Source organism: Ipomoea nil, unplaced genomic scaffold (assembly GCF_001879475.1).
Source record: "Ipomoea nil cultivar Tokyo-kokei standard unplaced genomic scaffold, Asagao_1.1 scaffold0382, whole genome shotgun sequence".
NCBI classification, from domain to species: Eukaryota; Viridiplantae; Streptophyta; class Magnoliopsida; order Solanales; family Convolvulaceae; genus Ipomoea; species Ipomoea nil.
The window spans coordinates 309,122-330,541 of NW_017616810.1; the positions used below are offsets into that span (position 1 = coordinate 309,122).

Sequence of the window (21,420 nt, forward strand, 5' to 3'; positions counted from 1 at the left end):
AATACTTCAAACGCAAGTCGTACTTGCATTTGATATTATTTCTATAAAAAAAATTATACAGACGAGGACATTGGGGGCAGACTTAAAACGCAAGTCCCAAACGTCCTTTACATATTTTCCTTCCGTTGATGGGCATGGGCTAATTTTTATTTTTAATTTTATGGAAAAAAAAAACTAATTTTTATTTTAATTTTATGGAAAAAAAATGTTAAAATACAGATAAACTAAATCAATCAAAATATGTACTCAAAAAAAAAAAAAATCAATCAAAATATCATGAACCCAATCCAACCCGACTCATGTGCCATGACAACCTTAATTATCTTGGAGCAGCTTTAAATCACCAGGCCAACTGTCTCACTCAAAAGAGGTGCCTACAATTCAGCGAGAGAATTAATCATTGGGTCCAACGGTGGAAGCCTGGATACACCCAAGAAAAACAGCTAAAAACGGCAAATTGCCTGAATGAAGAAGGCAATTCTTCAGAATAAAGGGGATTATGATACACATAAACTTTTATTCTAAACCATTGAAATATAAGAATTATGAATAAAACAAACTTGGATGTAATGTCCTACACAACTACCTACTGCCCATATGGTTTTCAATAAAAATAACATAACCACATGAGCTTACTTGTTCACTAGGGAAAAATAATAAATTTTAAAAAAAAATAGCTTGGGAACAATTCTATATAACCAATACCTGATGATTTCCCCACCATTTCAACCTTCCATAAGTTCAAAAAGACAAATGTCAGGATATACAATTTACAAATTATACCAAAACTCAATTGGAATACCCCAAAATTTTTGTATAATTGGACCTCCTCCCTCCTCCCATCAGGAGTGCAAGCAAGCAAAAGCAAAGCAATCAAATCAGCAACTGTCCAGGGCCTTTGCGTGACGATCTTGATGACGGCCCATTCAAGTCTGGCTTTGGGTCAGGTCGTTTGGAGTCTTCAGTCCCTTGCAACTCCTGAACAGAATTGGCGTTCTGATTTGAGAACAAAACACATGTTAGGGAAGCCACTGATAGTACGATCGAGATTTAGGACAGTAACTATGGTGACATGTTACCAGAATAGTATATCAGGGATGACTACATATAGCTATCTATGAATAACTATGGCTTGCCCGCATGGGCAGCTCAACTGGTCATAGAGGTGAAAGTTGGAAAGAATGACCAGGAATCGAGTCTCACCAGCGGCAGTGTGGGAGCAACCTCTCAAAGTGAGGGAGGCTCCTTGTGCGCAGTAAGCAAAGGTCTAGCCTCTGTGGTTCATGATTTACATCCTCCCAGATGCTCTGTCGGACCGGGGTGTGGGGGGCCCTTAGGGTTGGGGTTCAACCTTTTGGAAAGAATGAATAACTATGGCTTCAAACAATTTGCTTTAGTAACCAACATAATTAACCGCAAAAAACTAGCCAAATTTCGAGAAATTTAGATCCATTGTTAAATAGCCACAATCAAGTATAACAAACCTTTGACGATGAATTAGGACTGCAACGTGAGAACGACTCCTGTGACTTCGAATGCATACGGTGCATATGTTGGATGTGTTCAAACAGCTGCAGCCTTGTGGAGAAATTTATTCCGTTGTGCATATCGTTTGAATCTTCACTAAAATTACCATCAATTGAAGTGCGTGAGTCGCCCCTTGAATGACTAGTCTGAAAATAAGGATTCCCCGATGATGCTTGGCTAAGTTGATCCCCACTAAAAGAGTATGCAGGCACAGTTTTCAACCGGGTCCGAAGAATTTTGAAGGCTGCACTTTGCTGCACAAATAGGAAAGTATAGAAACTCAGTACTCAGAAAGACACCAACTATCAGAATTACATCAAAGTTGCATTCTCATAATTGTACTGGACCTCGTTCCTATTAAGGCACAATAATATTTACTCTCTATCACAGTTTATTTTTCCACTACATTTGGGTCAACAAAATTTTTCATTTGGTCATGCTATTTTCTTCTATATATATTTTTAAAGGGTTGGTCTCCCGTGAGACGGGACAGATCTAATAAAAATAAGTCATAACAGAATTGCAAATATAATCAATACTTTATATCATAAATGTAGTACTTCAAAATAATAGACAATTTGCAAGAAATATAAAGTAATAACATAACAGAATTAAAGTACTATAACATAAAAACATAACCCCCTAAACCAAACACAGGAATGTAACATTCCCAGCAATCTCACATTCCCTAAGGTAATCTAACATTCTGTGAACAAAATGGCCCCTAAAGGAAAACTATAATAGACAATTTGCATGAAATAGTGTCATTACATAGCATAATTACAAATATAATCAATACGTTAAGCCATATATATAATCCTTTATAGTATAAATGTAATACTCCGTACTTTATAGCAAAACTATAATAGACAGTTAACAGTTTGTAGGAAATAATATTACTAAATGTCTAAATCCATATACCATAAGATCCAAATTCTCCTAACCCGACCCATCTCACTGATTGAGATCCGTGAGACTCTCACAGGAGAATTTGCCATTTTAAAAATATGAAAACATGTGCTTTATTATGTTTTTAATATCGTTCATCAAAGCTCGAGTAGAAAAAAAAAAATTAATTAGTCCTTGTCCTTGCTGTTTAAACTAAAAGCATAAAGTGAGACGGAGAGAGCATTTAAATAAATTTCAAACTGTTATTTCTTGATTAACCAAAAAAAACAAGGGAACAGTTACACAATTTCTATTATCGTTCTTCCTTTTTAAAAAAAAAAAAATCATAAGCAGTTATTTGTCATTCTATACAATCTCCAAGACTTCACTAATCACATTTATGAATATTCAACAAATTTGTTTTATTTTTTATGGATACAGAATCCGTTTTAGTGAGACAAGAAGAAAAATAAATATATAAAAATACACACCACATATGTATGTATATATCAACAGAATACTCCATAACACACCTGGGGTAGCAGCATCAGCAAACCATACAAGGCTTTTAACAACCAGATGTATCTTCCAGGTTCAAGAAGCTGAAGAAAACAGTGACGAATATGATTTACACCAATTTTATTAGTGAAGATGACCACGCTAACAGACTAACAGAACAGCAATTTGCACACATTACAACTCCTAAAATCTGAAAACGAAACCACTAATATTCCTCCAGCAAAATAGTACAGAGTAAATAAATTACATAAGATATACATGTTGAGTACAACAATTAAATACTATTCTTTCGGAGGCTTTGGGAAGTGAAGGAAAATGGCAAGTTTATACCCAACATAGTAAAGTTCTTAATGATAAAGTGAAGTGCATGGACGTTAAAGTTCACATTTATTTTATAAGTTAAGGAAAAGGGTAAAATACGCCATCCTACTTTTATTAGTCAAAATGCAACTCGGCTTCTCAACTAAAAATAGTGCAATTCAGGCTCTTTGAAATTCCAATTTTGTGCGATAATCATTACGAACCTTCAAATTCAAGCAAATTAGGTTTTAAAGTTAACAGATGGATAAAAATCAATTTAAATATATCGACTTGGCAATTAAGTTTTAATCTTGCTAGAAGGAAGTCAAGGAACTGTCGATATATTTAAATGGCTCATTATCCATTTGTCAATATTGGAACCTAATTGCCCAAATTTGTTAATATTATAAGAAATTAGAAGTTCAAACACTTAATCGCATTTTATTAGTTGAGGTGCCCAAATGCAATTTTGCTAAAAGTAGGAGAGCATATTTGACCATTTAACATAATAACTAAATTAACATAGCAATGCATCACATCCCAAAGTCTTTAACTTCCGATAGCTCAAAAGTAGGTTAGGTGGAACTGTGGAAGGGGAGAGAATTCCCCGTAGGAGACTATGCACAAGTCCTCGGATGGGCCCTGTTTGGCAAAATAGTTAGCCTATAGGCCAATTTTAGCTTATTTGACCACTATTAGTTGTTTGACTTGGTTTAAAAATCAATATAAGTGTTTGGTTAATTAGCTTTTTGTACTCCAAAATGCTAAAATTCAAAAAGTTACTCAAAGCAACTTTTTCAATTAGCTTTTTGAGAAAAGAAGTTATACCAAACAGCTATCAGCTAACAGCTAATTTACCAAACACTTTTCTACAATCAACTAATGTTATCAACTAGTTATACTCTCTAATTAACCCAATCAGCTAACAGCCATTTACCAAACAGGGCCCATATGAACTAGAGTTCTACTACATGTACTCCGAAATCTTACACTCCATCAAATTTACTCCCTGATGTGACGGGCTCTGATAGGTCATTTTCTTCATGTGGGCCCCTATAAAAGTGTCTACATCAAATGTTTTAAGTGTGGGAGTAGAGAATGGGAGTACATGTAATATTTTCCTATGAACTATATCTACAAGGGTTATGAATACGGTGACCAGTCTTTCTTTTAAGGGCAAGGGCATGTCTTGGGTTGCACCCCCCCTTGGTGATTTTCTATAAACTTACCAAAAAACAATCGAAAAAGAATTTAAAAATGCAAAAATACAAAAAAGCCGGTGAAAAATTGCTCACAAACAAACATTTCTAGGAGAAAACTAAGGCACCTGCAGCCTCAAGTACGCAAACGTGGGAGTCTCCAGAAGGTTGATAAACTTGTCAAGTTGAACCAAAAACTTCACATTGATGTCCTCCTCGACCAGAGATTGAATGAGAGAACTAGCATGCTGATATGCCTGTAAAGCAGTTCCAAAAGCAGCAAACATAAGGAGAAAAATTGTTAGAGAAGAAAACCGTGGAAAGAACAAAACCCCAAGAAGGGAAATCATTCGAAAATGATCCTCCAGAGTTACATACTTGTGCTAAGAAGCAGAGGCTTATTATGGCCATTGGAGAATGACACCATGAAGCATACAAAGAAAGAAAAAGATCTTTCCCAGTACCATTCACCAATGATTGTTTAAGAAGATCACGGAGGCCAGACAATTCAGATGAAGTAAGCAAAATCATGTTCAAAGCCTGAAACAGATAAAAAAATTAACATAATAAATAAATTACGCCCAAAAAAAAAAGGGAACTTCCATACAAATACAAGCACATTACAATAATCATCACTAAAGTGTCTTGTAAAATAGAAAAACCTGAACCATCATCGATGCAAAATCCAAATCTGAATCCCCCTCAAGTATTGTAGAAAGTTCCCTATAAACTCTTTCAGCATCCAGAAGCACACAGAGTCTTCGAACTATCAAAGCACCACGTCTGGATCGAAATTTAGAAAATAAGATGCCAACACGATATACTGGATACACACACTAGAAACATTAGGCTGCTAAAGTTCAGCACACACTCACTTCTCCAGGAGAGAATGATCAATTCGAAAATTATGGACCAAGAAAACTACAAGTTGACGGAAGTGTTGTGGATCTTTAGCAACACATGCATGCACATCAAGCACCAGAAGCACTACCTGGAATGAGATGAAATGAGAAAAGTGCTTCAAAGATAGCAAAAGCTTTTTTTTTTAAAGCTACTGACTCTATTACATTGTAGTATCTATTCATCTATACTTTCTCAACCTATTGAAGCACAAAGTGTCAACACCGCCTCTACTGAGAGATAGCAAAAGCTTAAATTCATTCATATGAGACACATAAGGACAATCCGTGTTCATTTGTTACATCAAGACAATCCATGCCAATAGAGTGCATAGATATCAAAAACACATTTAAAACAACAAAGATCTATGGATTTACAAGGGACAAAGTACAATGAAGGTTAAAGGAGTCACCAACGAAACGAAACATTTGCCAGAATTACCTAAAAAAAACTCAACCAGAAGGAACAACAAAATGCTTATGGCATTTTCTTTTACCTACTATAGCTATCATTTCCAAACCACTATATGCAGACTCTATGCTGGCACAAGTCAATATTACTTTTTATCTGGCATTTCATCTGGGAACAAGTGAAGTTTCTGATTTACATTGAAATTCACATGAATTAATCTCAGGAATAGAGGAAAGTACTGATAAGCTTTCAAATATAAGAACATATCTAACCAAACCCAATAACTACTACCAAAGCACACTACTGTCCTTGGCTCCTTGCATAGCATTGACACAACATATTCCCAGATTGCTTATCACAATTCAGCAACCAGAAAAGGATTATATTATGATCCAAATGTCAACATGGATTTATAGAAGCAGGATTTTCCCTATTTTACATTTCCAAACTGAGTTGTCAATAGTTGATCCACATCAGAATTAAGCAGAATAACATTAGAAAGATATGTACTTAAGAAATTAAAATGAGTAATATCATAAAAGTAATTTATTAACTATGCTGAATAATATTACCAAGAAATGTAATTTAGAACCTATCCCAAATAACATTAGAAATTATATCTGTTGGAATATGAGCAGCCTATCTTGGAATATGAGCAGCCTATTCTGCAGGGTTATTTATTATGTTTTTAAGTCTTTGGGAGTTGAATAGTTTTTCCTTGGGAAGACCCTTTATGTCCCTTCCCAATACTTGTTATCTTCCTATATAATGTCCTGTAATGTGTTGTTCTTGGTAAGATGGAATAACAAGAAGATGTTCAGGTTCCTTTTAGCTTCCTTTTCAACATGGTATCAGAGCCATCCTCTTGTGGCCTGAAAATCTTCTCTCCTTCACAGCAACTACTCACTGCCTACTTCTTCTAAAATATTCCTTTTTTTTTCCTGAGAGCTCCTTTGGCATAACTGGTGCTGCAACCGCTCACTGCCTACACTGTTTTTCTCACATTTTTCTGATCAGTATGGCAGAAGAGGTAATCATAAACAGTACCCAAAATACTATCCTTCCTGTTCAGCCTAGAGTCTATGTTCCAAATCTTTCAGGGAGCATAACTATCACCAGTGAGAAACTCATTGGTTCCCAAAATTATCAAGATTGGGCATCAGCAGTTGAACTATGGTTTATGGGTCAAGGAGTTGTTGACCATCTCACTACTATAGCAGAACAGATTCAGCATGAAAAAGATATTTGGGAGAGAGTTGATGCCCAACTCTGCAGTCTATTATGGCAGTCTCTTGCCCCTGACCTGATTCCTATGTTTAGACCATTTAAAACCTGTTTTTCAGTATGGAAACAAGCTCAATCCCTTTATACAAATGATATCTCTCGTTTTTATTTCATTGTTAGTGAGATACTAAATATCAAAAAATCAGAGATGTCAATGGAGAAATTTCTGGGAAAAATCCAAGGACTTATGGCTGAATTTAACAAGCTCATGCCTATTGGGGGATCACCAGAAGAGCAACTTACTCAACGTGACAAGTTCTTTGTTGTCCTTACCCTTGCCAAGCTTGAACCAGAATTTGAGCAAGTCCGTAATGGTGGTGATGGAAATGTTCCAAACACCAAAGAAATGTTCAAAAGACTTCTTCAAGTCTCTTCTATTTATAAAGAAAATACACCATCCTCAACCATTGTTGATCACTCTGCTCTTACTACTCAAAGCTATCATAGAGGAAGAGGTCGTGGAAGTAACCGAGGGGGCCGAGGTGGAGGACGTAATTCCTCTCGTTTTTGTGACTTTTGCAACAAACCAGGACACACCCGTGAGGTTTGTTGGAAACTCCATGGGAAACCAACTATGGTTAATATAGCTCAATCTGGGAATCCAAATACTGCAGACTCAAGCACACAAGTTATCTCAAAAGCTGAGTATGCAGAATTCTTGCAATTAAAGGGTGCCAAAACAACCATTTCTCCCGATATCTCTCACACTGCCCTTGCTTCACAATCAAACTCAGTTTGGGTCCTCGACTCTGGAGCCACCGATCACATATCCGGTAACCCTTCTCTTTTCTCCCAAATTGAGTTCTCGGATTCTCTTCCATATGTTACTTTTGGTGATGGATCAAAAGGAAAAGCTAAGGGGATTGGGAAAGTTTCCATCCATTCTTTCTCTTTATTGAATGTTCTTTACATTCCCAGATGTCCTTTCAATTTAATTTCAGTCCATCGTCTCACTCACTCTCTAAATTGCTTGGGTACTTTTTCTTCTAATTCTGTGGTTATTCAGGACCGACAGACAAGGGAGACGATTGGTACGGGACATGAATCACGAGGGCTCTACTATCTTCTAGGTTCTACCGATAACAACACAGCTTGCACCGCTACTGTTTCACCTTTTCTTAGCCATTGTCGCCTTGGGCATCCTAACATCAATAAATTAAGACAACTTGTTCCTGGTTTGTCCAGTTTAAAGGAAATAGAATGTGAGTCTTGTCAACTTGGAAAACACTCAAGAGCCTCATACCCTAGTAAAATGAATAGGAGGGCTGATAAACCTTTTTGTTTAGTTCATTCTGATGTTTGGGGACCTTGTCGTGTTTCAACTACCTTGGGGTTCCTATATTTTGTTGTTTTCATTGATGATTTCTCTCGATGCAGTTGGGTCTTCTTAATGAAAAATCGTTTTGAACTATTTGATGTGTTTAAAAAATTCTACAATGAAATTGTGAATCAATTTGGGGTATCTCTAAAGGTCTTACGAAGTGATAATGCTAAGGAGTATTTTTCTGACTCATTCACTTCGTTCTTCTCCTCACATGGGATATTGCATGAGTCTTCTTGTGCTAGGACTCCTCAACAAAATGGTGTTGCTGAACGAAAAATTCGACATCTTGTTGACACAGCCCGCACCTTGCTCATTCACCACAAGGTTCCTAAGAAATTTTGGGGGGATGCTATACTTCACTCTTGCTACCTAATAAATCGAATGCCTTCTTCTGTGTTGCAAGGGAAAATTCCTCTTAATCTTTTACTTCCACAGGAACCTGTCTATAAACTCCCGTTACGGATCTTTGGAAGTACTTGCTTTGTCCATGATAGCTCTCCAGGACGTGACAAACTTGATGCCAAGGCAATAAAATGTGTGTTCATTGGGTATTCCCGTCTCCAAAAAGGCTTTAAGTGTTATTGCCCTAAAACACACCGTTTCTACACCTCCTTTGATGTCACCTTTTTTGAAACTACGCCCTTTTTCTCTTCCACCTCAGTTGATGAATCTGACTTCTTGGGGGAACCACTTGAAGTCACAGAAGTTCTCCCTGTTCCTACCTTTACAGAGCCCGTGTCCCCTACTGTTCCTGAAAGAACTATACCAATGCCAACCATTCAAGAAGGACACAGTTCACCTTTCTTGTACACCTATCAGCGGCGCAATCGTCCAGGTTCCCAAGAGGATGGACCTTTAGTTGATTCATGTCCCACATCAACGTTGCCCACTGACACGGTCCAAAGCACCACAACAAGCTCTCCCATTGCCAGTCGAGTAGGTAAAAGGTCCACTCGGAATCCTTATCCCATTTATAATTTTCTTACACAAAAGAGATTGTCTCCATCATATTGTGCTTTCATTACTAGTTTATCTACTGTTTCTATTCCAAAAAGTGTCAAAGAAGCATTAATTCATCCTGGATGGAAGCAAGCAATGATTGATGAAATGGAAGCACTTCATTCCTCTGGGACCTGAGAGTTAGTTCCTTTACCCCTTGGAAAAACTGTGGTTGGTTGTAGATGGGTGTATAATGTGAAAGTTGGTCCAAATGGACAAGTTGATAGACTCAAGGCCCGACTTGTTGCTAAAGGGTATACACAGATTTTTGGCATTGACTACACAGATACCTTCTCACCAGTTGCTAAGATCACATCTATTCGTCTCTTCCTCTCAATGGCAGCTAATCGTAACTGGTCCCTGTATCAGTTGGATATCAAAAATGCTTTCTTGCATGGGGACTTGAAGGAAGAAGTGTATATGGAGCAGCCCCCTGGCTTTGTAGCTAAGACTGGAACTAACCTTGTTTGTCGTCTCAAACGGTCCCTCTATGGTTTAAAGCAATCTCCTCGTGCTTGGTTTGGGAGATTTAGTGATGTGATCCAACAATTTGGCATGAATCAAAGCAAAGCTGATCACTCTGTCTTCTATAGACACCTATTTGGAAAAAGCATATATCTGGTAGTATATGTTGATGACATTGTTATCACAGGGGATGATATGGAGGGAATAAACGAACTTAAAAGACATTTGTTTCAGCATTTTGAGACAAAGGATCTTGGAAAGTTGAAGTATTTCCTTGGTATTGAAGTGGCCCAATCTAAACAAGGTATTTATATGTCACAACGGAAATATGCTTTGGACATCCTTGAAGAAACAGGTATGACAGATAGCAAGCCAGTTGACACACCCATGGATCCGAATGTTAAACTTCTTCCAGGTCAGGGGGAGCCTCTATCCGACCCAAGCAGTTACCGAAGATTAGTCGGCAAGCTATTATACTTGACTATCACTCGTCCAGATCTCTCATTTGCTGTAAGCGTTGTTAGTCAGTTTCTACAAGAGCCATGCCAAAGCCATTGGGATGCAGCTATCAGAATTTTAAGATATGTGAAGAGATCCCCAGGTACAGGATTACTTTATAAAGATCATGGAAATACAGAAATTGTTGGTTACACAGATGCAGATTGGGCTGGGTGTCCTTGGGATAGGAGATCGACATCAGGATATTGTGTCCTATTTGGAGGGAATTTGGTTTCTTGGAAAAGCAAGAAACAAGATGTGGTTGCACGGTCAAGCGCAGAGGCAGAATATCGAGCAATGGCATTAGGGATTTGTGAACTAATTTGGGTTAAGCAACTTCTCACAGAACTCAATTTCTGCAAGCTTGGACCTATGAAACTTGTTTGTGACAATCAAGCAGCTCTACATATTGCCTCCAATCCTGTCTACCATGAAAGGACCAAACATATTGAGGTTGACTGTCACTTTATACGCGAGAAGGTTGCATCCGGAGTCATTGTTACCACATTTGTTGGGTCAAACGATCAACTTGCTGATGTTCTCACCAAATCTCTTCGTGGACCTAGAATTGGGTATATTTGTAGCAAGCTGGGAGCATTTGATTTATACGCTCCAGCTTGAGGGGGAGTGTTGGAATATGAGCAGCCTATCTTGGAATATGAGCAGCCTATTCTGCAGGGTTATTTATTATGCTTTTAAGTCTTTGGGAGTTGAATAGTTTTTCCTTGGGAAGACCCTTTATGTCCCTTCCCAATACTTGTTATCTTCCTATATAATGTCCTGTAATGTGTTGTTCTTGGTAAGATGGAATAACAAGAAGATGTTCAGGTTCCTTTTAGCTTCCTTTTCAACAATATCTAACATTACACTGACCATCAGATATAAAAACGACATCAGCAACTTAACAATATAATCAGGACAAAACCGGAAAGGGGAGCAGTACAACTGTAGAAGAATATACCTTATCAGATGGATCTGAGAGAGCCTTTAGAAGGGTGTCGAAAACATCATTTAGAAAAACCAAGACCTGTTTCAAAAATAAAACTATGCAGTGAATGCTTATCTCGCCCAGTGTTGTAAAAGCGACAATGAAAAATATATTGAGATTGAAGATTCTGTATACTGCCTTAATCAAAATTGTCAAAATCCAAAAAAATATTCCATAAAATTGCATCATTTGAAAATGTGAAGCAGATATGGAGAATATTTCCAAGCTCATATCATAGTGTTCCTAGCTAGGCAAGCTCATCATGAAGCTAAAACAACTCTAATATTATGATACACCCAGAACCATAATTAAGTCAATTTGTTGAGCAAATCATGTCATGTACAAAAAATCATGATTACAAGGCATCATTATTCCATATCAGTGGCTGAAATAGTGACAGGATCCCAGGAGGAATAGAAGATTCTCTTTTGTTTAACAAAGCATAGCAAACCTGCCCAAAAGTCGCTCATTAACCTCTTTCAAGTCTTCTAGGAGATAATTCATTAATCATGTAATTACAGTTCCTTGTGAAATATAGGTAAAGTTTAAATAATATCTTGTGCAAGAAGCATGAATTCTGAAGCATCATAAATTTGAGATGCATTTGCTCATAGAAGGGTTATATGCTTATCAAATGAGTCTATCCATATAGCATTAGCATCCATGTCAAAGTATAAGCTTATAGTGCTCCCATACCCAATAGGCACCAGGTTCCTTTAGGAGCATAATGCCATAACAATAAATAAAAATGCAAGCTAAGATTTCCAAATTACCTCCGGGCGATGTCTTGTTAGTAAGGTTGCCATCCAGTGCAATGCTTCGATCCGTGTTGCCTCAAATTCACTAGACAACTGTCTGACATAGAGATCCAAACAAAGAGCTCATTATCACAGAATGCCATATCACTAATGGCAAAAAACACCCGGAGACCACAGATGGATAAGAACAATAATTCCATATTTCCACATGGTGACATTTTAGGCAAGAGAGACTCAAAGGAATAAAATCCAAAAGCGAAACCAGCATTTCACTCTCTAAAACATCTATACCTCCTAGCAACGGTTAGAATTGCTCCAACATCAAATCCCTCAGATGGAACAGCCTTGATTGATCGAAGTTCATCATTGGTTTCACAAGCAACCTGAAAAGAAGAACAAGATAGAAGGAATAATACATGGGAAAAGTAACTAAGATTTTCATGATGAGAAGGAAGCAATACACAGACTATTAGTAATATGACTGAAAAAAAAAAAAAAAAAAATCACAGAAATCTCCATTAAAAACGAAAGGAACATATTAACTTACAACTCGTATCTTTTCTTCTTTATCAGCAATACTAGGCAAAATTGCTCCCAGAATATCAGCATAATAAGGAACCAGTTGATCCCGACCAAGTTTTACAAACTCATTTATCTGAACAGAAAAGACTGTGTTGAAACCAACTTAAGCAAGGTAAGGTAGTGCAATTGTACACTGATTCATAGGGAGAAAAAGTAACACATAGCACTTCCCACCAGCCCAGTTAAACAATGCATATAATGACATCAATACAAACAAAACATGCAGCGAAGCATGTGTAACAGATCACAATTCCCACCAGCCCAGCTAAACAATGCATATAAACTATAAAGACATCAATATAAACAAAACATGCAGCAAAGCATGTTCTAGTATCCTTACCCAAGTGATAGCTGTCAGCCGAGTAAATTCATCAGGTGCAGCAGCCCTCTGCACCAATATCTCAGCCATACGACCATAATCTACAGACTTAAAGCAAAAACTTTTTGAGTCGGAAAATATAAGGTAATCCCAGAGATTGCCACTTAGTCAATATACATTGTACTATTTTCTTTTCATAAACAAAACTGTCCAATTACTTTCTCCCAACACAAAACTTGGGCCGCTAATCCACACAACATATATTTACCAAAAAGAGAGCAACAAGTATGCCATCCCTAGCGGATGGGCCCCTATTCTATGAAGCACAAACATTTTGTTACTACTAATGGTGAATGATAATCTTTGTTATTTTCTCATCTGGTACATATCTAAAGCTAAGCACGTAACATGGTCAAATATTGATCATCAACATATCTGTAGCAATTTTTCATAGATGAAATTTCATAGTTGACCTAGTGTTTGTTGAAATTACAAAAATCTCTTAATTGGTGACCATGGATACACAATAGAAAAACATTTTTAATAACCTTAACTTTGGATTATTTAGTGTTTGGCATAGCTTCTGACAATTGGAGTAGATAAGCCCCAAATATTTAGCCAAACAAGCACAGAAGATACAAAGCAACTTGCAAGATTCCACATTCCATAAAATGAATGTTCACCACCATAACCGAAAAGTTCATTTTTCTTCAAGATGAAAATTCTTACTGGAGAGTTCTTAATTTCCTGAAGAAACTCTGAAAGAGCAGAATCAGCCTGTTGTCGTATTTCATGGCTAGTATCACTTAGCATATTAAATAAACCTGCAGTTGAGTGGAGCAAGAAAAATCACGTCTGTGAGTTACTAAAAGTTAAAAAAATAAAACAAAATCACATGCAAAATTGTCATCCTCAAACTGTGAGAATGGTGTCAATACCATCAAGGAAATCAGGAAGGAAACCAAGCATATCTATATCTGGAACACTGTCTAATACTGTGATCCACCCGACCAAAAATTGCCGCACATAAGGATTGAGGACATTCATCCGTTCTCTCAACAATGGTATAAATTCTTCAATGCTGACACAGAAAAAAACTGAAACTGTTCAATGTCATATTGCTGAACTCAAAGAGCAATAAGACATAGGAACAAGTTCACCACACCTGAATTGATCACTCTCAGTGACAATATCCTGCATTTAATGGAGGTAGAGGAGAACATTGCATGTCAGGATATATAAACAATGTAAAAATAATTGCTAGATAGAGTACAGAATCCATTGCATTGTATTGAAGGTAGCACTTTCAAGTCACAATGTTTTTACCCAACCAAAAAACCGTTTGATCCAGCAGAATGCAATTGAGGGGAAGGAGAACAGAGTAAAACACCCAACTTTCTTTAATAAAAAGAATGAACATCAAACTTTCTAGCACTGGCACCCATGCCTAACTCATAGATTATGATTTTATTTCTTTGTGTTACACTCTCCCTCCCACCTCTTGCTGATGTTATTGTCATTCTAAAATCATTGACCTAGCACATCTTTCCCATATCCAATCCACATCTTCAATTGCCTAATCCTCTCAGCTACATAGAATTTTTCTTTTCACCTTTACAGGAACTCTATCATCAAATAAAATTTTGATCAAGCTTATACACTTCATCGAATTGGCCTTAATTTGTTATTGGAATAAGGGTCAAATTAGCCATCGAACTACACACGAAAATGCAATTGGGCCACTGAACTCAAAAAACATGCAATTAGGTCCCTGAACAACGCAAAATGAAGCAATTGAACCCAAAAGTGACCTGCTTACCTGAAGTGGAGGTTATTTTATTAAAATAATAATTTTTTATTTTATTAAATATTTCTAAATAACAAAATTTATTAAAAAAAACAAAAAAAGCCTCGTCTCCAGGCCGCCGGAGACGAAGCGTCTCCGGCAGCCTGGAGACGAAGACGTCCCTTCGTCTCCGGCCTGGAGACGAAGGGAGCCCTTCGTCTCCGGCCTGGAGACGAAGGACTTCGTCTCCGGCGTGGAGACGAAGGACTATTACGGAGAAGAAGGGACGACGTCCCTAGTCATCCCTTCTTCTCCGGCATGGAACGTCTCCAGGCTGCCGGAAAACGCATCGTCTCCGGCGGCCTGGAGACGATGCGTTTTTTTTTTTTTTAATTTTATTTTTATTTTATTTATTTACAGTTATTTAATATAATAAAAAAGTATTATTTTAATAAAATAACCTCCACTCCAGGTAAGTAGGTCACTTTTGGGTTAATTGCATTATTTTGCGCTATTCAAGGACCCAATTGCATGTTTTTTGAGTTCAGTGGCCTAATTGTATTTTTGTGTGTAGTTCGATGGCCTATTTGACCCTTATTCCTTTGTTATTTTACACCATCAAACTTTCAGTCTTTATGGAATGTAAAACCAAGTTATCATAAATACATGCAATTTGAGTATTATTCTTTCCATCCAAGTCAAACTATTTTTTCTACTGTTAGTTGCACTCAAAATGCATCTGCTCAGTTTTAGCTCTACCCATTTTCAAATTAAGTAATTACTGAAAACACCGTCCAGCACTAGACAATGAACACAATCCATGTAGCCCTATTTACCCCAGGAAAACATAGCCCAAGCAACTTCAGCTCTAGTCACTTTGAACACCATTATCCAGCAGGTAGCTTCCCATAACCCCACTAGCGATACTCCCTTTTCCTTGAAACCCATCAAACACCTTTGTATGGGTGCACTATCATATGTTTCTTTTCCAAGCTTATACAAACCTTAGGTTTTTAGTCATCAAAATTTGAGCTAAATTACAATATGGTCATCAATGTTTAAGAACTTAGGAAACAGTTATTAATGTTTTGATTTGGTTCAGAATCAACAACATCCAAATTCTCTATGACACTTCTGGCAATCTTAGGAAACACGAGTGTTGCACAGAGGCGCAACAGACTGAGGTAAGGATAATTTTTGAAATTCTGGTTTGGGTTTCATTTTTAGTGTGATCAAAATACCTAAATAACAGAAATTTACCAAATAACTTGTACCAGAAATTAGGGCAGTGAAGATATTGAAATCAAATAAAAACATTAGTCACGATTTTCAAGTTGTTAAACATAGATGACCAGTAAGTTATATCTAACCTAAACTTTGATGATCACAAAAAGTGTATACTCTATATCTCTTCTTCACATACTTTATATCAATCTCCAGACAAGATAACTAGCTCCCAGAATAGACTTTAATGGATCATCCATTATTGAATTGAAACACCTAAGCCAATATACAATCTCTCACCCAGAATTTTATATTATATGACTTATCAGATTTAATAAATGAATCAAATTTGGTTGTCTGCTTCACTGTATCCTTTTTATTGTATATTATAATATTAATAATTTTATAATTCCTGCATCCTTCCATAAATAGCTTCAAGGAAGAAACCTTTCAAAAAGGCCATATGACTACTAACTCATACCTTCACAAGTCTATCTAAAAGATGTGCAGCACTTTGCACACTGGAATCTGAGTCTGCTGAGAGTTTGCACAAAGCATCAAAGATCTCATTGAAAAACACAATAAAATCTCCTCTTACGACCTGCAAGACATCATAAATCATAAAAAGGAGGTGAAAAATACAAAAATCAGATGATATAAAGAGGCATAAAATCAATACTCTTTCCCTCACCTTGGCTATGTTATACAGGGCTTCACAAGCATAATAGCGAACTCTGCTATCTTGATCAGAAAAGGAATTGAGGACTGGTGGTACTATTTTCTGGCAAACCACATGCAGAAGAGATATAAAACCCATCAAGAGGAAAATTTTCTCTTATGCAACACACACCCACTTATAAAACAATGTTATGAGGCAGCAGCTGACAACTGCTCATGTAGATGTAGTTCAAATGTATTAGTATTATTACCAGTATAGTCAGGTGCCACTGGATATTTCAAGGCCCTTTGTTTAAAGTTTTGCAAATTAGCCCTTTAGATATCAATTATCATAATTTGACCCCACTCAAAATTTGGAAACAAAAAAGGAGTGGGGTCAATAATGAATATTGGAATTACTATTCTGCAAATTTTCAAAATTATACAAACTATAGAAATTCCATTAATTAGCAGAGATTAACTCATTTCAATATGCTATGAATACATATGTTTAACATATATAGTATGGTAACCAAGCTAAAGCTGACCACACTAAGAAGAAATCTTGACACTGCCTACAACCAGACTAGTTCCAGCAACATACAATATATGTCCATCATAGTTATATACTTATAAGCTATATTAGCAGTATTTAAAAAAAAAAAAAAACAAAAACAAAAAAACAAAAAAACAAAAAACAAAACAAAACAAAACAAAAACAAAAACAAAAAAAAAAAAAAAAGATTAGCATTTTTTTGGCTTCATCTATAAAGGAATGGTCCGGGAAGAACTTTAGCGTCTAGATGACAAAATGCCATCAGAAAAATGGTAGTGAAGGAATTACATTATAAGCTGTGGGGGCACTTGCCCAAATTTTTTTCCAAGTTTTAAAAATAAATTGAAGAAACTTGAAATTAAAGCAATTTGCACAAGTCTACACTTTCCTAAAATTGAGGTTTTTGTAAAGCACGAGGCACTTTGCTACAAATTCCCGAGGTTTCCTACATCCTCCTAGACCTTTCTTGAACTTTCCCATAGTTTATAGAATTTTCTAGAAGCATGTATATAATACTAGTAGTTGTAGAGATCCTTAGAATATTCTAGAACCCTATAGAATCCTCTTAGTTGCGTAGAGATTTAGAGAAGGTTCTAGAGCTAGATTATTAGCCATTAGATCAAGTAAATCTCCACCTTCCATTGAGGAGGTGGAATGACTATAAATACCCCTCATGGGGCTCACTTGTATCCATCCATGAGTTGAAGTAATCCGAGTTCCTTACAAAGTTTTTGAGTTCTTTTTTAATCTTCGTTGAGAAGTTCTTGTTTTTCCTTAGCCATCCCATCATCAACTTAGCATCACTTTCGAGGGTCGATCGAGGCTGACTTAGCTATTGCGAGGGAAAGAATAGTTAAGACCACACATGACGTCATTAGAAGGAACAAGTCCGTGACATTTTGAACCCATAATATTATTTGGACTAAAAAACACATGAAAAACACTTGTACTTAAATCTGACTTATAGTTTTGTCTTAACATTGTGTTTGAATTGCCACTATCACCAAAGTTCCTGAATCCACCTGTTAAAAATAGAAAGAAATGATTTTTCTGTCCATTCCAAGCATGGAAAGAAAATACCTAAAAGAGGAAGTCTGAGTTAGGTTTATTTAGAAATATGGAAAATGAATGAATATGCAATATTCAAATTATTGAGAGCCAATATCGACGAATGCCAATATCAACGAATTAAAATTGAATAAAAGTACTTTACTATAAAAGTCTAGTGATCTTCCTACTGCAGATATGAACACTTCTAGAATAGTTTCTAGTACTCTGTAAGCCCAGCCCTTTAACTTACAGCATGAGTTGCTAATCCTACAGACTTACTCTTTGCTCAAATGGCATCAGAATCATTAATTTTTCAAAGGTTACTATTAGTATTCCTTTCCTTAGACAACAAAAGTGTAGCATGACCTTAACCATTCGCTGGGTATAATCACTGTCCACCAATGTAATATGTTATACAATCTTAAAAATACCAAAACAGGCACCAAGATCAATGCATTTACTAAAATGTCATAAACAGCCTGGCATAAACATTAACCAAAATGTGAGAATTATATATAAACTTGAAAAATGCATCATTGCCCACCTCAAGATGCTGTGCTGCTTCAGTAGTCAAACCCACAGTTGCGGCAGCTAAACCTATCAATCCTCCCTAAACCAAGAACCCACACAAAATCAACCGTCACTACACAAAACAGAAATCCACCATAAATGCAAACTGAATGCAAAACTTACTTTCCGGTGATTTGCTTGGGGAGAGTAGGTAAACTCATGGGTCAACAAATGGATCACGGCATTAATCTTGTCGTGATCAGCCGCCGCTACCAATTGCTTCACAATCCCTTCCACCTGCACGAATCAAACCCAAAAAATCAACGTAAAATCTACCGGAAACTCACAGCTTTCGAAATCCCATCAAGTAAAAACAAACACCAAAAAAAAAAAAAAAAAATCCGAAATGGTACCTCGAGAGCCGCATTCTTGCGCTTCTCGTAGAGCTTATCGGAGATGCTCCTCAGAACCACAGACGGGATCACAGACGACGCCTTCGCAGTGGACATAGCCCCCCAAAAAAATGCCTACAAAACCCTAGAGAGAAAATCAAATCCGCTTCCTGATCTTCTCTTGCAGGAACCGAAACATCCCTTCGTCCCCAATCTACGTAGTCATATACACATGTAGAAAATAGAAGCACGTAACAGTGCGGGATCGAGGATTGATTAAAATTTCCCAAAAATGATTGATTGATTGATTGATTGAAAAATCGAAATTTCTTTGTTATATTTTGCTTTTGGTTTTTGTGTTTGTTCTGATATGGAAAGAAAGAGACGGAGAGGGAGAAGAACAGTGCGCGATTTTTCTCAAGGTACGAGAAGTCGCAGAAGAGGCTGCTGCGTTCTCTCTAACGGTTCAAAACTTTGATGGCCAGCGACGGCGTGACATGTGAAGCTGTAACCTTCGCGGTCATTTCACAGGAACATATATTTTGCAATACCCCATTCCCATGGGAGGATATTCAATTTTATTTTATGTGTAATAAAAAAAAAATTAAAAAAAAAAACAAAAAAAGCTTTCATTTTCTTTCATAGATTTTTTTTTATTTATTTATATGTGTTAGAGTAAAAAAAAAAAAAAACAACTTTGGAAGTATTCCGTATAAATTTTGATATATAACGGAATATTATATATATATATATATATATATATATATATATATATATATATATATATATATTACAAGCTGAGTGGGGCTAAGTAAATATATTACACCTTAAAACATTTTCAAACATGTAATAATACATTTGTGCATACATAATAGTGCACAATTGAACGACTACACGGGAAATAGTAGTCGCACCAAATATTGCTCATATATATATATATATATATATATATATATATATATATATATATTGGAGTTGCGATTAGAAGGTTCATTACGTAATTTTTCTCATAGCCAAACACGTCAATACCAAGTGATGAATATGATGATGACATGGAGGAGGAGGAAGGTGGTGGGAATCATGTAGTGTCTTCTCGTGCACACACAATTCATTTCTAAATTGAGTGACATTTCTAAATGTATGATTGTAATTACAAAAACATTACGATTTTTCATTAATTTTCAGCCATCATAGATGGATAGATTAGATATTGTTATCATGTGAACACGATCTTATAAAGAAGTGAATATATTGTGGCAAACTAGGATTATGATTACCGTCTTTATGTTTATCAGTTTGTGGCATAACTAAAATAATTCTCATTCAAAAATTGGAATCATTTTACTAACTTCATAAAGAGACGAATTCTTGTTTGAATCGAAGGGTTAACTTCTCACAAAGTCTCATATTGAAGCTTTATGTCATTTTTGTGTATTTGTCTCTTTGGCTTTTCTCGGCATTATGTAGCTCTTTCTCTCATAGTATGAGCTCTTATCGAGACTATGTAGCTCTAGAGGTATCATTGCAATAGTCAAACCAAAATACTAACTATACTGTAAAAGTTAATTCATGAGAAAATGTTTTATCATAATTTAAATACCACTCTATCAACAATAATATCTATAAAGTTAACGTGAGATGATGTAACATGTTTTTTTTTTAATGTAAAAAAACATTTGTTATTATGCATGTAATCTAAATTTGACTATAATAAAGTGAAATTATCCTTAATTATATTGGTAGGCCCAATGGTTTATTGCATTTTCTTCATCCACTTTAATTACTCCATGTTTGGTAGGAAAAAGGACATGTACCCACCCCACCTGGCCACCTTATCTCGTGCTTTTTCCTATTTTATTATTAATTAAATTAAAGGAGTTTATTACATATCTTTATTAATAATATTTTTTTTTTCCTCCATGAACGTTTTTCTATCCATTTTCTTTAATGATTTCTTGAAGCAAGCATGTTGATTTTGGTGATTAGACAATGTATAATAACATTTGGGAAGTAAAGTACAAGCTTTGGGGCCCAAGGATATATATAAATTTTAATTGTTGATAACATTTTTTATTTTTATAATTATTTTAATAATAATAATAATAATGGTGATAATTATAATTATAATTATGATAATGACAATGGTTTCATCTATTATGGCAACCGAATATTATTGCACTCAAACTCAATAGTTTAGGACAGTTGGTAAATTAACTGTTAATACAATTACAAGTGGTAAAAAGTTTATGGTTTCCTTAGTTTGAGTCGGTCAAATATGAGACTT

General features: G+C 36.0%; 1 protein-coding gene across 1 annotated transcript; it reads right to left on the bottom strand.

Annotated features, from left to right (window-relative positions):
• Positions 1–497: 497 nt before the first annotated feature.
• On the bottom strand, positions 498–19,673 carry LOC109171868 (protein VAC14 homolog). The gene is made up of 20 exons (XM_019320945.1): positions 19,158–19,673; positions 18,928–19,041; positions 18,779–18,844; positions 16,663–16,752; positions 16,453–16,572; positions 14,127–14,155; positions 13,900–14,042; positions 13,691–13,785; positions 12,983–13,069; positions 12,608–12,715; positions 12,352–12,443; positions 12,076–12,157; positions 11,276–11,341; positions 5,309–5,424; positions 5,096–5,216; positions 4,812–4,973; positions 4,562–4,690; positions 2,949–3,017; positions 1,485–1,781; positions 498–996 (listed from the first exon to the last, which is right to left on the bottom strand). Exons 1-20 carry the CDS (start codon positions 19,251–19,253, stop codon positions 874–876), a joined length of 2,205 nt encoding a protein of 734 aa, XP_019176490.1. The 5' UTR covers positions 19,254–19,673; the 3' UTR covers positions 498–873.
• Positions 19,674–21,420: the final 1,747 nt, after the last annotated feature.

What these genes read in the sequence shown, in the direction of transcription:
- LOC109171868 (XM_019320945.1), bottom strand. Translation starts at nt 19,253, where the DNA reads ATGTCCACTGCGAAGGCGTCGTCTGTGATCCCGTCTGTGGTTCTGAGG. An exon ending in CCTTCCTGATTTCCTTGATG is followed by an intron (nt 13,786 to 13,899) that starts GTATTGACACCA and finishes ACTCAACTGCAG; the next exon opens with GTTTATTTAATATGCTAAGT. An exon ending in GCCTCTGCTTCTTAGCACAA is followed by an intron (nt 4,691 to 4,811) that starts GTATGTAACTCT and finishes ACTGCTTTACAG; the next exon opens with GCATATCAGCATGCTAGTTC.